This window comes from Anguilla anguilla, chromosome 15 (genome assembly GCF_013347855.1).
Source record: "Anguilla anguilla isolate fAngAng1 chromosome 15, fAngAng1.pri, whole genome shotgun sequence".
In the NCBI taxonomy this organism is placed as follows: domain Eukaryota; kingdom Metazoa; phylum Chordata; class Actinopteri; order Anguilliformes; family Anguillidae; genus Anguilla; species Anguilla anguilla.
Window position 1 is genome coordinate 2,082,650 of NC_049215.1, and position 16,021 is coordinate 2,098,670.

General features: G+C 45.8%; 1 protein-coding gene across 4 annotated transcripts in view; it reads left to right on the forward strand.

Moving 5' to 3' along the window:
* The window catches only part of slc19a1 (solute carrier family 19 member 1), a 31,256-nt gene that overhangs the window by 12,790 nt on the left and 2,445 nt on the right, over positions 1–16,021 (forward strand). For 2 of the 4 annotated variants that reach the window (XM_035393982.1, XM_035393981.1), the window contains exons 2-7: positions 3,555–3,642; positions 3,717–4,072; positions 6,975–7,761; positions 12,744–12,936; positions 13,309–13,450; positions 14,618–14,826. In XM_035393982.1, coding sequence (XP_035249873.1) covers positions 3,845–4,072; positions 6,975–7,761; positions 12,744–12,936; positions 13,309–13,450; positions 14,618–14,815 — 1,548 coding nt within the window. In that variant the 5' untranslated portion in view covers positions 3,555–3,642; positions 3,717–3,844 and the 3' untranslated portion in view covers positions 14,816–14,826. Of the gene's footprint in view, positions 1–3,087; positions 3,448–3,554; positions 4,073–6,974; positions 7,762–12,743; positions 12,937–13,308; positions 13,451–14,617; positions 14,827–16,021 lie in introns of those variants that run through there. The other 2 variants (XM_035393980.1, XM_035393979.1) reach the window with 2 other exon arrangements.

The window sequence follows — 16,021 nt, forward strand, 5'->3', positions numbered from 1 at the left end:
CCACCTAGCGTTCTCAGCAGCCACTGAAGTTAACTTTCACTGTGTAGAAACCCGTTTAAAGATTTTGCGCGGTAGATCTAGGCAGGGCTAACGTTAGCCAACACAGGCTAACTTGCTATGTGGGTGAATATGACGTCGGCCACGTTGCTGCCACATGAGGCGGATTTTTGTAAAAACAACGTGGTGAAGGTACTTTTCGTGGATAACTCGACCTCATTAATGACAGAATTGAATATAAAATTGATAGATAACTTCGGTGCCTGGCTAAAATGGCGAAAGTTTTTGGCCCACTACAACGTGAAAGTTGATTGAATTTGCACGGCTGTCTAATATGCATGGCAGACACAATGTCACCGCCTGACGTTTGATTGAAGTTTACTTGAATGTTTGATTAAATAGGCCTGTTGTGTTTTGTCGTCCTGCTCGTTTACGTGTTATTGGAAAATAAGGCTTTGTGGACTCAACTAGCATACTGACTTAACCCAGTCATGAGTTGGAGTCAACCATATTCATGATTCAGACGGGTTTTATCTAATGATTCACATACATGGCCATGTTTCATAGCCAAGATAATAGCGGTAAGTTATACAGCAACAGGTGATTTTTATTGGTTAGATAATATTCTTAATATTCTTGTGATTATTTACTCAGTTATTGGCAAATGAATATATTTTAAAAACTAAGTAAATTCAACAAAAATGGTGTGACTGTACCCATGGTGTGAGTTAAATAAGACCGTGTTTCTTGAGCCAAAACTGTGTTTGTGCTTCCGTCGTTACCAGTCGTTGTCAGTGAGCTTTTGATCCAGTTGGCAGAATTTCGTGCTGAACTGATGTGTAAAATGGGTTAATTTAGTCTCTGGCTCACAAAACGCTGCGCTGCCGGAGGAGAATGCGTGCGCGGTTATGTTTAGGGGATATTTAAATCTCATAAAAAACACGTTTTCAACGTACAAAAATGCCAAGTTACTCACACATACAAGACATACACCGTCTATAACTCATTCATTCAGACTGCCAAAATCCAGGCCTGCCATTAAAAGTATTGATATCACAATGACACCAAGTGGTACTACAAACAATATAGGCTGTCTTGCCTCGCCAAAATTAAATAAGTTGTATTCCAAAGCAATGCTACCCAATATTTCCTCAATTCTTTCAAGTCACTTGGCCCTGGTGAAAATTTGGCTGGTGTCGGTAAAATGTCCTATGGGGAGACATGTTGTTAGTGGGATAGGCGGCAGGAAAAATAAGAATGAGAAGGAGAAAACGCAAAATCCCCTTAGTTTAGGGCTTTATTGTGTGGACATGTGAAGTTGTTTATGAAATCTGTCTGTTGAAATGGGGTCAGAATGTACAGAATTTAATGTTTTTAAGGGCTGAGTGTCTGTGGCTGTTGTGGTTATTTCTGTGGGGAACCCTGAAAAGTGCAAAACTCTCGGTGCTGTATAGGTATGGGGCATGCCCCCGCCAAGGCGTAACTTCATTCTGTATCCTCGTTCTATAGGGAGGAGTTTATACAACTCACTCGTGCCAGTTCGGTTGGCTCCAGTATAGATCTTTTAGCCACCCACTTCCATATAAGTCATTGATAACAACACGGTCAAAATACAAAGTCAATAATTTTTTCCCACAAGCAATATGTGCTTTTTCTATGTCTCCCCATTAGCCAATTTGTTAAGTTGTTGTGTTATTTGGACAAGACTGTGATATTTTGTGGATGAATTCGGGACAGTTTTTGTCACTGCCAAGTCACTGTATCTCTCATGCTGAGTGGACGACCGGAATTCATGCCCATTTAAGGGTTTTCCCTGCTGTGCAGCCTCTGGGTCCAGTGTGTTTTCACCAAGCCCATGGAGAGTCAATGAGTGACACCACAGTGACAAGGTCCATTTGTTCTACTGTCTCTGGGTAGACTGCATTCTTTTGAAGTAGGCCGCATTCTTCTCAGGTGGAACGCAGGACCAAGTTGCATGCATGAGTTCAGGACGAAGGAGAAAGCATTGCTTGAATATTTTTTGAACACCTCAACAAAGCAAGTTGCACAGTACTCTAAATGTTTGTCAAGCCAGTTTCAGGATTTCAGTATTGCATGTGTATTTTCTGAGAAACATACAACATTGATGAAAGTTGTATGAAAACAAGGTTCATGTGCCTTAGACAGCATGTTGCTCTTTATAAATATTTGATAAATCCCAGTCAGAGAAATTCAGAGGCTTAAGTAAAGCTCACGCTGTTCTCCAAATGAGCACTTTGGAGAATATTAATACTGCCCATGAAATCCACATTATGAAATCAGCAGGGCATTGGCTCTAGACAATTTAGTAAGCTCAAGGTAAGTTGTTTTTTTTACAGCCATTCCTGTTTTCAAACGGCTGCGCACTCATTTTTTTAGGCGCTTTGCATCAGGGTCTTTTGCATACTAAAGACTTCGGTCTGGAGCATTCGAATTTACAAGCTTTATTGCTAACAGAATGTTTTGATTCAGTGGCTTCAGCAGAGTCGAATAGTCTGTTTGTCGTCCATTTGCAATAATAGCTGTAAATCTGTGTGCTCCAGTCTGGTTGCTTTTTCTCAGTTTACTGGCCTGTTTCTGACAAATATTGGATCAGTGTGTTATATGGCAGGTGTGTGGTGATCTCCTTCCTGATTACTGTCTCAGGTCACATGGGTACAACACAGGATGCGTAATAAAACAGGATTTCATCGCATTATGTGCCAACAATAATGACCTAGAATATGTAGTTTTTGTTGTGTGGACATGTAGGTTTGGGCCAAGTAGTTTTGTAATGTTTGTTATTTACTGAAAATGGGCTTTGTGACTGTAGAATTTGGGTCGTTATGTCACAGCATACTGACGCAGGACCTTTGCCCTCTCTCCTGTTGCATCAGAGGCAAAACTTTAATGAGACTCGAGGATTTAAAGTCCACCATTTTTAATTTGCTGCATATGTTGTTAGTTATATTTACATTGTGGTAATAAAATATACCAAAAATAGTTTCCGTAGATCTCTATATAGCCTAATTCTCCTGCGCTCTGAAATAGCAGCCTTGTGATTTGGGATTTTAATACAGTTCCCATCAAACCTTTCAATAACATCTCAAAGGGTCAAGACACCAAGCCCTGAAATGCACTATGGGAGCTTGATGTCAGGCATATAGAGAAAGGGCAGTACTATCCGGAGAGAGGAACAGTGCAATCACGCACCAGAAAAGTACTCGGTATGCATGTCCTTTTTGAACAGGAGCAGTGTTTTCCATCATGAGTAGTTTGGTTGAATCTGAAGAGCGCTGTTTTGCAAAGCTGGGTCTCGCGCCTACTGTGCGCACGTGTGTGTGTACGAAGAACCAAATGCAGTAGGAGCTGCACGTCCATCAGTGCTACACGCAGATGACGGCCGTGTGCTGGAAGTGTTTGGTTCAGTAAATCGGACTTGCTGTCTGAAAAGTGCGGGCATTCGTTTTTCTTGGGAGTTGTGGTGACACCAGCATTGTACTGTAGCTTTCGAGGGATAACGCGTGATGACCTGAACGTGCGCTCATTTTCCCTTTCAGGTGCAGCGCGGTGAGTGGCGATGCTGTCGGCGAGGGCTCTGGTTCAGTCATTAGCCGGCGCTGACGAGCGAAGGTTAACGGGTTTGAGGTGCGTGTGAGAGCGCGTGCGGACTGGAGCAGCTCAGCTTACTGTCTTACTGTAAAACTCATTTTTTTGAAAAGCGAGTTCGGAGTGAGCTTCAGCGCTCCGCCACATGCCATTGGACGGTTCGCGGAGCCGAACGGATCGGGGCAGAGGCAGGTCGAGGTCGCGGCGTCTCGGGACTCGGCGGTGAGACGAGGTGGACACGATGGCGGGCGCCGATGATGTCACAGAAGGGGGCGGGGACGTGAAGGACGCGGGGAAGCCTGAGGCTGTGGAGAAGGCCGCACCGCAGGCCCCGCCCAAAAAGCCACGCAAGTGGGCGTGGTCCGTCCTCTTCCTCTGCTTCTACGGCTTCATGTTCCAGTTGAAACCGGGGGAGCCCTTCATCACCCCCTATCTGCTGAGCGCCGAGAAGAACTTCACCCGAGAACAGGTCAGTCAGCTCACTCTGTCCCCCAGAGCGGGTCAGTCAGCTCAGTCTGTCCCCCAGAGCGGGTCAATCAGCTCAGTCTGAACCCCAGAGCGGGTCAGTCAGCTTAGTCTGAACCCCAGAGCGGGTCAGTCAGTTCAGTCTGAACCCCAGAGCGGGTCAGTCAGCTCAGTCTGTCCCCCAGAGCGGGTCAGTCAGCTCAGTCTGAACCCCAGAGCGGGTCAGTCAGCTCAGTCTGAACCCCAGAGCGGGTCAGTCAGTTAGCTTGTGAACCCCAGAGTGGGTCAGTCAGTTAGCTTGTGAACCCCAGAGTGGGTCAGTCAGTTAGCTTGTGAACCCCAGAGTGGGTCAGTCAGTTAGCTTGTGAACCCCAGAGCCGGTCAGTCAGTTAGCTTATGAACCCCAGAGTGGGTCAGTTAGCTTGTGAACCCCAGAGTGGGTCAGTGTTAACTTGTGAACCCCAGAGCAGGTCAGTTAGCTTGTGAACCCCAGAGTGGGTCAGTATTTTATGAAGATATTTCAACTTCACGGTTGGCCATGGGATATACGTAGATATATATAGCAATATCAATATTTGCCCAATATGTCGACGAACATACACATGATGTTATAAATATATAATAAGAGTACACTTCCATATATTTCCAATATATACAATATAGTCAGTTTACAGAAGGGTAGAGCAGTGTTTCTCAAAGTTTCAAACTTTCTGAAATGGGCTATTCTGCCATACATGAGGACTATCTGCATGTCCGTTGCTAGTAGTACCGTTCATGGAACAAGCACATTGTATCATGTGAATGCTTTGAATATCAGTGTGCTCTAGTACGTGCAGATATCTCCCTCCCTGTGACCTTATCTCCTCCCATGGCCTGTTTGGAAACTGGCACTGAGAATACGCTTCTATTTTGAAAATACTGATAGCTCTTTGCCTTCTTCTTCACTGCAAATAGACACAGACACTTTTGTGTAATTTGGTGATGTGTAAACATTGACGGCGACTGGAATGCTAGGTTCATAAGCAATAGCCGTATTTTGCTTATAACACTTTTCAATCATGAATTTTGCTGATAACCATATCGAGGGCAGCTTGTGTGGATGATAGTCTTTTTATGTCATCATTTGTACGGCTGGCTTTTTCTGGATAACTTCATGTTCGGTGAATGGCAGAAGATTACAGTGGCAGTGCCTCGTTTGGGAGTCAAAGTGCACTGCCGTCACCCCCCCCTCCCCCAATCACCGCAGCAGACGTGGATGTTTTACGTGGCTGTCAGCCGCAGCACCGTACGGTCTGTCCTCCAGAGAGATGTGTGTTGGTTTGGCCTTTCGGGGCCTGGCGTGTAAATCCCCCTCACAGGGCAGTAAACCCTCAGGTGTTTTCAGTGCTGTGGAACGGTTAGTGCTGCTGTGGCAGAGCAGGCTATTCAGAGGGACACAATGCACATGCCGGGAGCATGTACAGCCCGTCCCCTGATTGGCTGTCCCCGCTTTAAACAACTGCTGACATAAGACCACGTGGGACCCTGTCAGTCAGTTCAAATCTACGGTGCAGTACAAGTACATTTATGATGAAGAGACTGCTGCATACTTTGATCTTAACAGGTTTCAGAAAGCATCTTTGAGATAAGCGTTTACACGCCTGCATCATGGTGGGGCTTCGCAGCATCAGAGAGAAATGCACTTCAGCATTTTTCCTGAAAGCCTTAGTGCCACCCGCTGAAGGAGAATGGTAATCCACCGGAACATTCCACTCTTGGAACAGCCCAAAAAATTTGGGTAGGGAGTGTTCTGGCCATTCCCAGCATGCACCTCATTAGTGAGGAGCCGAATGGAGGGGTGGGGGGGTGGGTGGGGGGGGGGGGGGTTCCAGCCTGTTGAATGAGGTCAAAGTAGACATTCTTTAAGTGGGTCACTGTTTGTTTGCAGTCCTGCCTGCAGTAAGACAGAGGAACCTTTATGTTTCAGACATACAACAGCAGACTTTTTATCGATGCATCAGAAATTGGAGAGCAGACATTTACCATTTGTATTTACCATGTCATATTTCCAGTAACACATTTTTGTGTCTCATTTTCAACTAAGAAAATCTTAAAGACACAGGTTGTTAAATGAATTGTGCAACTTTTAAAGGGATATCGGAGGTACCATTATGTGCGCTGGTTTTCAACATTTAAAAAATACCAAGTTACTCACGCATGCTAAGCACTGTCTATAAGCCATTACTTAAAACTGCTAAAACTAGGCCTGCCATTAAAAGTAATGATGAAAATGAGACCAAGTTGCAACAAACCATATTGGCTATCTTAGCTCACACAAACAAACACTGTTCCAAAGCAATGCTGCCGAATGTTTCTTAAATTATTTAATGTAACCTGGCTTTGTGTTTTATAATAATAATAATAATAATAATAGTAATGTCATCATTGTCAGTAGTTTGTGTATTCAACAGGAAGTATAGGCGGCAGTGCAGTATAATGGCTAAGGAATTGGTCTTGTAACCTAAAGGTCACAGGTTCGATTCCCTGGTAGGACACTGCCATTATACCCTTGAGCAAGGTTCTTAACCTGCATTGCTCCAGTATATATCCAGCTGTATAACTGGATACAGTGTAAGTCGCTATGGATAAGAGCGGCTGCTAAGTACATGTAAACAAGTACAGTTTTAATGCATATGCCTATACTTGAGTATTAATATTTTGTAAATGTTCGTAAAGGCTGAATGAGCAAGGCTGTCTGGGTAAAAAAAATTTTAAAAAAATAATGAATCAGTAAATACCAATGTCACCAAATACCAACTGTATAATAAAAATAATCATAATTACAATAAGTAAGACATTGCGAGTAAATATCGGCACGTGATTGTCGTTCATTTTCTATAAAGAGGAAATATTTGCGTCCTTCGCAGATCACCAACGAGGTGAACCCGGTGCTGGTCTACTCCAACATGGCGGTGCTGGTGCCCATCTTCCTGCTGACGGACTTCCTGCGCTACAAGCCCGTGCTGATCCTGCAGAGCCTGAGCAACGTGTCCATCTGGCTGCTGCTGCTCCTGGGCTCCTCGCTGCTGGAGATGCAGTTCATGGAGTTCTTCTACGGCATCAGCATGGCGGCGCGCGTGGCCTACTCCTCCTACATCTTCTCCCTGGTGCCGCCGGAGCTGTACCAGCGCGTGGCGGGCTACTCGCGCTCGTCCGTGCTCCTGGGCGTCTTCACCAGCTCCGTCACAGGCCAGCTGCTGCTGTCGCTGGGCGGGGTGGGGTACCGGGGCCTGGCCATGACCTCGCTGGGCCTGGTCAGCTTCAGCCTGCTGCTGTCCTTCTGCCTGCCCTGGCCCAGGCGCAGCCTGTTCTTCAACCGCCACCTCCGCCAGGCGGCTGACAGCAGCGCGGACGAGCTCAGCAGGATGAAGGCGGACGGGCCGGACGCCGGGCCGGAGGCCGGGCCCACCTCCTCCTCCTCCTCCTCCTGCTCCTCCTGCTGGAGGGAGTCGCCTTTCGTGCTGATGCTGAAGGAGCTGAAGAGCGTGGTGCGCGTGCCCAGCCTCCGCCTCTGGAGCCTGTGGTGGGTCTTCAACTCCACGGGGTACTACCTGGTGCTTTTCTACGTGCACGTGCTGTGGGACAAAGTCTTCCCCGCGTCCGAGAACCAGCGCGCCTACAACGGGGCCGTGGAGGCAGCCTCTACTCTCCTGGGTGAGTACAGCGCCCTCTAGAGCCTCTACAGCCTCTACTCTCCTGGGTGAGTACAGCAGCCTCTACAGCCCCTACAGCCTCTACCCTCCTGGGTGAGTACAGCAGCCTCTACAGCCTCTACTCTCCTGGGTGAGTACAGCAGCCTCTACAGCCTCTACTCTCCTGGGTGAGTACAGCAGCCTCTACAGCCCCTACAGCCTCTACTCTCCTGGGTGAGTACAGCAGCCTCTACAGCCTCTACTCTCCTGGGTGAGTACAGCAGCCTCTACAGCCTCTACTCTCCTGGGTGAGTACAGCAGCCTCTACAGCCCCTACAGCCTCTACCCTCCTGGGTGAGTACAGCAGCCTCTACAGCCTCTACTCTCCTGGGTGAGTACAGCAGCCTCTACATCCCCTACAGCCTCTACTCTCCTGGGTGAGTACAGCAGTGATCTGGGATAGCCCAGGGAGGGAAAGAGGGGGGGAGAGATGCAGGGAGGGAAGGAGGGGGGAGAGACTCAGAAAAGGGGGGGGAGCGAGAGAGGGGAGAGACTCAGAAGAAGGGGGGCGGGGAGACACAGGGTCTGCTGATTCCGGCTGCTACTTAGCTGGATATCAGCACACACAGCAGCAGCCCACATTCTTCGGCTGTTTACACTTCAGAAAGCCCAGTTACTGAGCGTTTAAAACATGCCAGTATTTCATCACCATGACTTTATCCATTTATACAGTTCACATTTGAATCACCCGATTGTCAAATGATCCTCGATTAAAACGGTGAAAGGTGTTATGAATCCACCATTCATATGCTGAACATGGGTTCCCAGTACATCACACAGTGGGTCTGAATCTGTAAAATTGGGGTTTAGAACCACACTGAACTGAACTGTAGGTCACACCTATTTTTAAACACAAATGTGCTTATCCTCATTTCTAGTGATTATCCTTTTGTGCCCTTTGAGTGAGGTATTTCCATAAATTACGATAATAGGCGTGTGCTTTATTTTCATTTTTTTTTACGATGATAGGCGTGCATTTTGAAGTAGGTGTCCTACAGTCAAGTTCACCGTGGTTGTAAATCACGATTTTATGGAGATCCAGACCCTCTGTGGGGTGTAGTGGGTACTCATTGTCAGCATGTGGATGGTGGATTTCGTACCGTAACACCTTACCATTCCAGCCGTGGATTTTTGCACAATCGGGTGTTTAAATCCCCGGGCCTGGTGCCTTAGGTCTGATCCGGTTGCTTATCCTCAGGTGAAGACAAGCCCTGCCCACCTTAGCACTACAGCGCTAGCTGCTCTTAATATAGCCGCTCTGCTGAATCCATACGCAGGAGTAGCGTACGGCTGCTTTAGTCTGTCCCGCTGTAGCGTACGGCTGCTTTAGTCTGTCCCGCTGTAGCGTACGGCTGCTTTAGTCTGTCCCGCTGTAGCGTACGGCTGCTTTAGTCTGTCCCGCTTCTGGTTTCAGTTTAAAATAGCCGCAGCCGCCGCGGGCCGACGGTCGGAACCAGATCTGATCTCAGCGGTTACCGTGCGCGGGACACTGCCGTCGGGGTTCTGCCTGATATGGGGACAGCTGAGGAGACATTTAGCAGGTTTTCTGAGGACGTGTGGCCTGCCTGACATGGCCTTTCTGTGTGTGTGTGTGTGTGTGTGTCGTTCTCACGGCCTCTCTGCTGTGTGTGTGTGTGTGTGTGCGTGTGTGTGTGTGTGTGTGCATGTGTGTGTGTGTCGTTCTCACGGCCTCTCTGCTGTGGAGAGAGCAGGGAGGCACATCTCAGTGTGTGTGCAGCCCTCCTGCGTAGCGTCCCTGTTAGTCTTTCCACGAACACGAGGGCTCGGCTGCAGCTGCGACCTCAGGTTTAAACCCCCCACACCACGGATCTGCACCCCAACTGGAGCAGCTGGGCCCTATTCCTCGGTTCTGCGGTCTAGTGGTTTAAACTCCGGCTGAGAGCTGTTTAAAAGCGCAGCGTTTGTTTATTGTTCGGGCAGTGGACTGCACTCTGTGACCCCAGTTGGATCACTTTCATTTACTTTCAAGAGAACAGATCAAGGCCTCTGGGTCCAAAGGCAGTTGCCCTTCCCACACACAAATCCAGTGTTACAGACAGGTCAAGCCGTTCAGAAAGCGCATAAATAAAAACGTTTTGTCTGGTGACTCTGTCAGGGCAGAATGTTTTTAATATGCAGGTGACAGCCCGTGGGGGTCGGCCCGATTCCGTGGAGTGCACAGGGCACTCTGTCACTCAAGCCCCGCTGAGCTCAGAGCCCATTTGTGTCGCTGGGAGCGAGGGGGCGTGGCTTGGCCATGCGCTCTCCCGCTGCCATGGCAACCAGGCTTACCGGTATAAAGATGTCAAAGTCCTGCGCGAGGCCAAGGCCGTGGGCGGAGCCCTGCTTTAATGCGTTCACGCATTGCGCCAGTATTTATCCAGCTGTATAAATGGATTTAATGTAACTGCTATGTAAAAGTTATGAAAGTCACTGTGGATAAGAGCGTCTGCTAAATGCCTGTAATGTAATCTCTACTGTACAGTGCGTAGCATGCTGCTGCAGTACCAGCAATCTCCACAGGGTGTCAGCAGTTGTAGAATTTATGTATAAATGTATGCAGTTCATTCATCTTCATGTTTTTGCAATTTTGTACAACATGCTGTTTTGCCCTCATGGATTTCTGTGATTTAAATGATTTAATTATGTTAATTTACCCACAAGGGAAAATTAATGTTTGATAGTGGATATAAAAAGTGGATTTGCATGCATTTACATATAAAACTGGATTCACAGACATTTGCATATAAAAGTGGATTCAGAGACATTCACATATAAAAGTGGAGCAGCCGATAATACTGTTTTCGTTACCCACCCGGTCCTGGGCTGAGGTGCGGTGGTTGAGGTGCGCTGTGTTGGGGTCCCGGGCTGAGGTGCAACATTTTCAAATCAATTTGGAAAACTTATATTTTATTAAAGTTTCTATATTTAAGAACATTTAACTTATAAGCAAACATAAAAATAAACACACAAAAAACCTTTTAGATAAAAAAATGTAAAAGATGATATTAAATTAAATATATATATTGACACCATCTTTAAGTGTGTGAAATCAAAATAACTCCACACCTTGCTTTTACTCCTTTTTTTCCAGTCATCTATAAAAAATTAATTTTAAAAAATCAGTTTTCAGTTTCAAACATGTATTTTTATGAATATTATTATTATTGTTGTTGCTATTAATTTATTATTTCTTAGTATCTATTCTCAGTAAATTAATTATATTTTCTTATTTTATTCCTACTGCATGATCTCAAAGAGTAAGAATTTATCTAGCAAGCTTCCCTGTCCATAAGAATTCGGTGATGAAAATAACTACAATGCGCTCTGACACGTGACTAGATGACACACTCGCTCGCAATAACGCATTAGCTATTGACACAGCCTCATTATTTCTTATTATATATTCTCAGTAAGTTAATTGAGTTATATTTTCTTATTTTATTTCTACTACATGATCTCAAAGAGTAAGACATTATCTAGCGGAGCTAATGAGTGAATCAAGTGTAACGTTAGATTAAATTAAATTGACTAGATGAAATACGTGGAAAAAACTACAATGCGCTTTTGTGCAGGTTACCCGCGCTAACTGTTGGTTGATTCACTTCTCCAACAGCAATCCTTCTCTCATGTTATCACGACAAAGCCAGATAACATGGCTTAAAATGATCCACGTTAGAAGTGTTTTATCTGCGTTTTTACTGTCTGGTTAGCTTGCATCGATGACGCGTGACTAGATGACACACTCGCTTGCAATTACGTGTTGGCTATTGACACAGCATCATATAGTAGCTAATATCATTATCTCAGATAAAAAAACAAATGTGTGATGCATTCAAACACCATTTTATTTTGGCTGGTTATTTATTTGAGAATACAGCGATGTCCTCTGGAAATGTAGATCCTACGCTGCTTATGTGCTCACTGCCACTTCATAAAGGCTTGCTAGCCAGCTAGCTTGCTAAAGTGAACCAAATATGTTAGCTAGCTCGCTCGCTTGATAATGAGGATTGATAAACATAGTGGTCGTATAAACGCATTTAATTAAAAACTTTCACTAAATATACATACCTTTATTGTGGCAATCAAATTTGTGCAGGCAAGTCTTGCAGTGGAGAATATTGGATGAGGCACGAGTGACAAACGTCTTATTACAGAAGTAGCTGCTGCAGTTCACTTGTATTAGAGCTCCCTCTACTGGATAATTCTAGTAAATAGCCATTACAACATTCAAACAGACAAGTACAGATAAATAATCAATGTTTTTTTTTTTGTTTATTATACTTATTTAAAAATCGGGACACATCGGCTGCATAACTGCCGATCCCGATGTCATCAAAAAAGTCATATAATGGCCGATATCTCGTCCAAACCAATATATCGGTCGGCTCTAGTTGAGGTGTGCTGTGTTGGGGTCCCGGGCTGAGGTGCGGTGGTTGAGGTGCGCTGTGTTGGGGTCCCGGGCTGAGGTGCGGTGGTTGAGGTGTGCTGTGTTGGGGTTCCGGGCTGAGGTGCGGTGGTTGAGGTGTGCTGTGTTGGGGTCCCGGGCTGAGGTGGTTGAGGTGCGCTGTGTTGGGGTCCCGGGCTGAGGTGGTTGAGGTGTGCTGTGTTGGAGTCCTGGGCTGAGGTGCGGTAGTTGAGGTGTGCTGTGTTGGGGTCCTGGGCTGAGGTTAGGTAGTTGAGGTGTGCTGTGTTGGGGTCCTGGGCTGAGGTTAGGTAGTTGAGGTGTGCTGTGTTGGGGTCCCGTGCTGAGGTGCGGTGGTTGAGGTGTGCTGTGTTGGGGTCCCGGGCTGAGGTGGTTGAGGTGTGCTGTGTCGGGGTCCCAGGCTGAGGTTAGGTAGTTGAGGTGTGCTGTGTTGGGGTCCCGTGCTGAGGTTAGGTAGTTGAGGTGCGCTGTGTTTGGCGCTCCGGTCCTGATCGAGCGGCCCCTCTGCTTCCACACAGGCGCCATAACGTCGTTCTCGGCGGGCTTTGTGAAGATCCGGTGGAACCTGTGGGGGGAGCTGGTGATTGGGGTGGACACTGCCCTGCAGGCCGGCCTCCTGCTCCTCATGGGCACCACCAGCAACATCTGGGTGTGCTACGTGGCCTACTCCTTCTTCAGGGGCTTCTACCAGTTCCTGGTGCCCATTGCCACGTGAGTGCCACACCCTTCCAGAGCTTCAGTGTCAGACATGCCACGCCTTCCAGAGCTTCAGTGTCAGACATGCCACGCCCTTTCAGAGCTTCAGTGTCAGACATGCCACACCCTTCCAGAGCTTCAGTGTCAGACATGCCACGCCCTTTCAGAGCTTCAGTATCAGACATGCCACGCCCTTTCAGAGCTTCAGTATCAGACACACCGATTTGGCATGCCGCAGTAAAAAAAAACTGGTTATTTTTGGACACGGTGAAGTTGGGTGTTTATCGTGCCAGCAGTGGTCTAATTTCAGTGCCGTCATTTTGAGGCTGGAATACTGACCGAGGGAAATGGTGGCGGAACGCGTGTCCTAACCCCTGTGATCTGCAGGTTCCAGATAGCCTCAAATCTATCTAAAGAAATGTGTGCCTTGGTGTTCGGGGTGAACACCCTCCTGGGAACCGTTCTGAAGACCATCATCACCCTCATCGTGGCGGATAAGCGGGGCTTCGGACTTCCTGTCCACCCTCAGGTAGGCCCGATCCCGCCGTTGGGCCGAACCCAAGCAGAACACCACACACAAGCTGCAGTATCACCGCTCCGGGTTTACTGGGGACATTTTAAACCACAGACCCCCTGCGCTCGGCAGTCTGCTCTCAGTGATTGGTCATAGGGTGAAGTTCCCCTTTAACTGCCCACTTTAGTCACTGCTCTCCTCCACAAAGCTGGTGTAATTGTGCCTACTCCAAGTAGGGATGAAACGGTTACCGGTTTTAATGATGACCACGGTAAAATTCCCGACGGTTAGTATTACCGTTTCAAATTTTAATCATCATTAATTTTTTTGGGAGCGGGGGGAATATGTTGTGGGTGGAGGATTGGGGAATTAGATGAACTCTCAATTTCCCTGTCATCAAAGCATATACAGTAGCTTACGTGATTCACAGACTTGGGCTGAACAACAGAAATCCCTCCCAACAGCGATGCATGAGACAGTGAAATTGCCCATACGAGCTCTTCTGCTCAGGCACGACCAGAGCTGTGAAATCTGTAAAAGACTACGTCTCATTACTTGAGCATAGAATGTGAAGAAATGTCTTTTTGGTTGCTGTGTTCTTATCTGCAATGTGCACAAAGTGCAATTACCTCTCATGGCCACTCGGTGCCATCTTTAATGTTAATGCACATTTGATGTGGTTTTCATATGTTTACATAAGTTATTGGCTATGTTTAATGTTTTTATTATTTTAATGTTTATACAAACAAAAAGTGCACAGTGCTGCTAATTTTATATGTGGTTTTCAATATAAAACTTGAAATGGTGAAATGATTTCAGTGTGTGTATCATTTGAACATTTTCAGCAGATTTTAACAGTACCGCGATAATACTGATAATCATGATAATTTTGGTCACTATAACCGTGGTATAAAATTTTCATACTATTACATCTCTAACTCCAAGCTATGTGTCTGATTTGTATGTAGTTATTGGGGTTTTATTACTGGAAAACAACCAAAAAATTAGAAAATCACTGCAAACCAGCACTGATAAAATTGAAGTTTTCAGTGAGGACTGATTTATATATTTTTTTCTCAGCAGATTTGGCGCTGAAGTATCTGTTCCCTGCGTTCATGTGAATGTTACCTGTGTTCAGAGGATATATTATGTGCCTAAGTGTTTCTTTAAATCTCTTTGCAGTTCCTGGTGTATTTTTTCTACTTCACTCTGCTCACGGTTTTGTACCTGGCTGCTGCGGCCTACGTCATCTTCAAGCACTACCGCAACGAGAGAGGGGGCGGGGCTGCAGAGGAGGCCACGCCCACTGAGCTCAGCCCCATGGAGATGGACGCCTGTGAGACAGAGTGTCTGGCCAATGGGACGGGCGTGAAGGCCTGAGTGCTGCTGTGGTGGGTGTGGCTTTCTTCATAGCCCACGGGCTGTTAGTCGACTTTTCTTTTTTTTAATTGGCTGTAGACAAAGATCCAAAAATGATATTTATTTATTCATCCATCCATATATCCTTAAATGCAACGGAGTTCATGTATTGTCCACTATATTAAGATTTCAAATTTGTCTAGACAAATGCATTTATTTATAAGGCATTTTAACCAATCAGCATTGCATATTTAATAATAATAATAATAATAATAATAATAACAGGGTTCGTACGGTCATGAAAAACCTGGAAAAGTCAATGAAATTTAAAATGCAATTTCCAGGCCCTGGAAAAGTTATGGAAAATGATATTTTTTGAAAAGTTTTCAGAAACCTTTGCGGTATTTTGGTGGTGTGAGAAGTTAATTCAGTCTGGCTCAGTCTGTTTACAGGCACGCCCAACAGGCACGCTTCTGCTAATGTAGCAGTTAGTAAACGTAGGCTTTTTTACTTGGTAGCACTGGTGCTCCCAATTTCAAAAAGTTAGGAGCACCCACCAAAATGTACCAACAATATATGCAATAGATTTTTTATTGATAAAAAACGACAATAACAGTACGGTTTACAAGTAACAGTTAAACTGTCACGCCTAAAATGTGTCGACTCTTCAAGGAATTGCGTGTTAAGCATTCAAACGACAAAGCGCTTCTCGTCACATTAATACCGCTAAATCAACCGCCAGTAAACTGCATCGGAGAAATTAGCTGTTTCAACCGGGTCGCTACACAAAACGCTACGTTAATGTTTAAAAAAAAATGCTGTAATCGTTCGCTTCAACTTTTCAGCTTTCGATAACGCTAATAAATTGAACATAAACTTTTGTCTTCAGGTAACTTAAGTAAACGCATTAGCTCTCTGTGTCGCGTGACAGTGGAGTGCTGCAAAAGGGAGTGATTGAAGGCTAATATTAACCAATTTAAAATCAGCATTAAAGGTAAGAATGTCAAGCTCACGATTGGTTAGAAGGGTCACCGTCAGCTCACAAGGCACATACTGAGTGTACTAACTAGCGAATGTACAGAGGAAGAGACGTTCGACTGAAAAAAGAAAAAAAAAAAAAAGGTTGCACCAGAACAATTATTTGCACTCGCACAAATGCTCCCAATTATATTTCGAAGTCGCACAGATTAAATTTCGGGAGCATATGCGACCAAAATGGTCGCAATT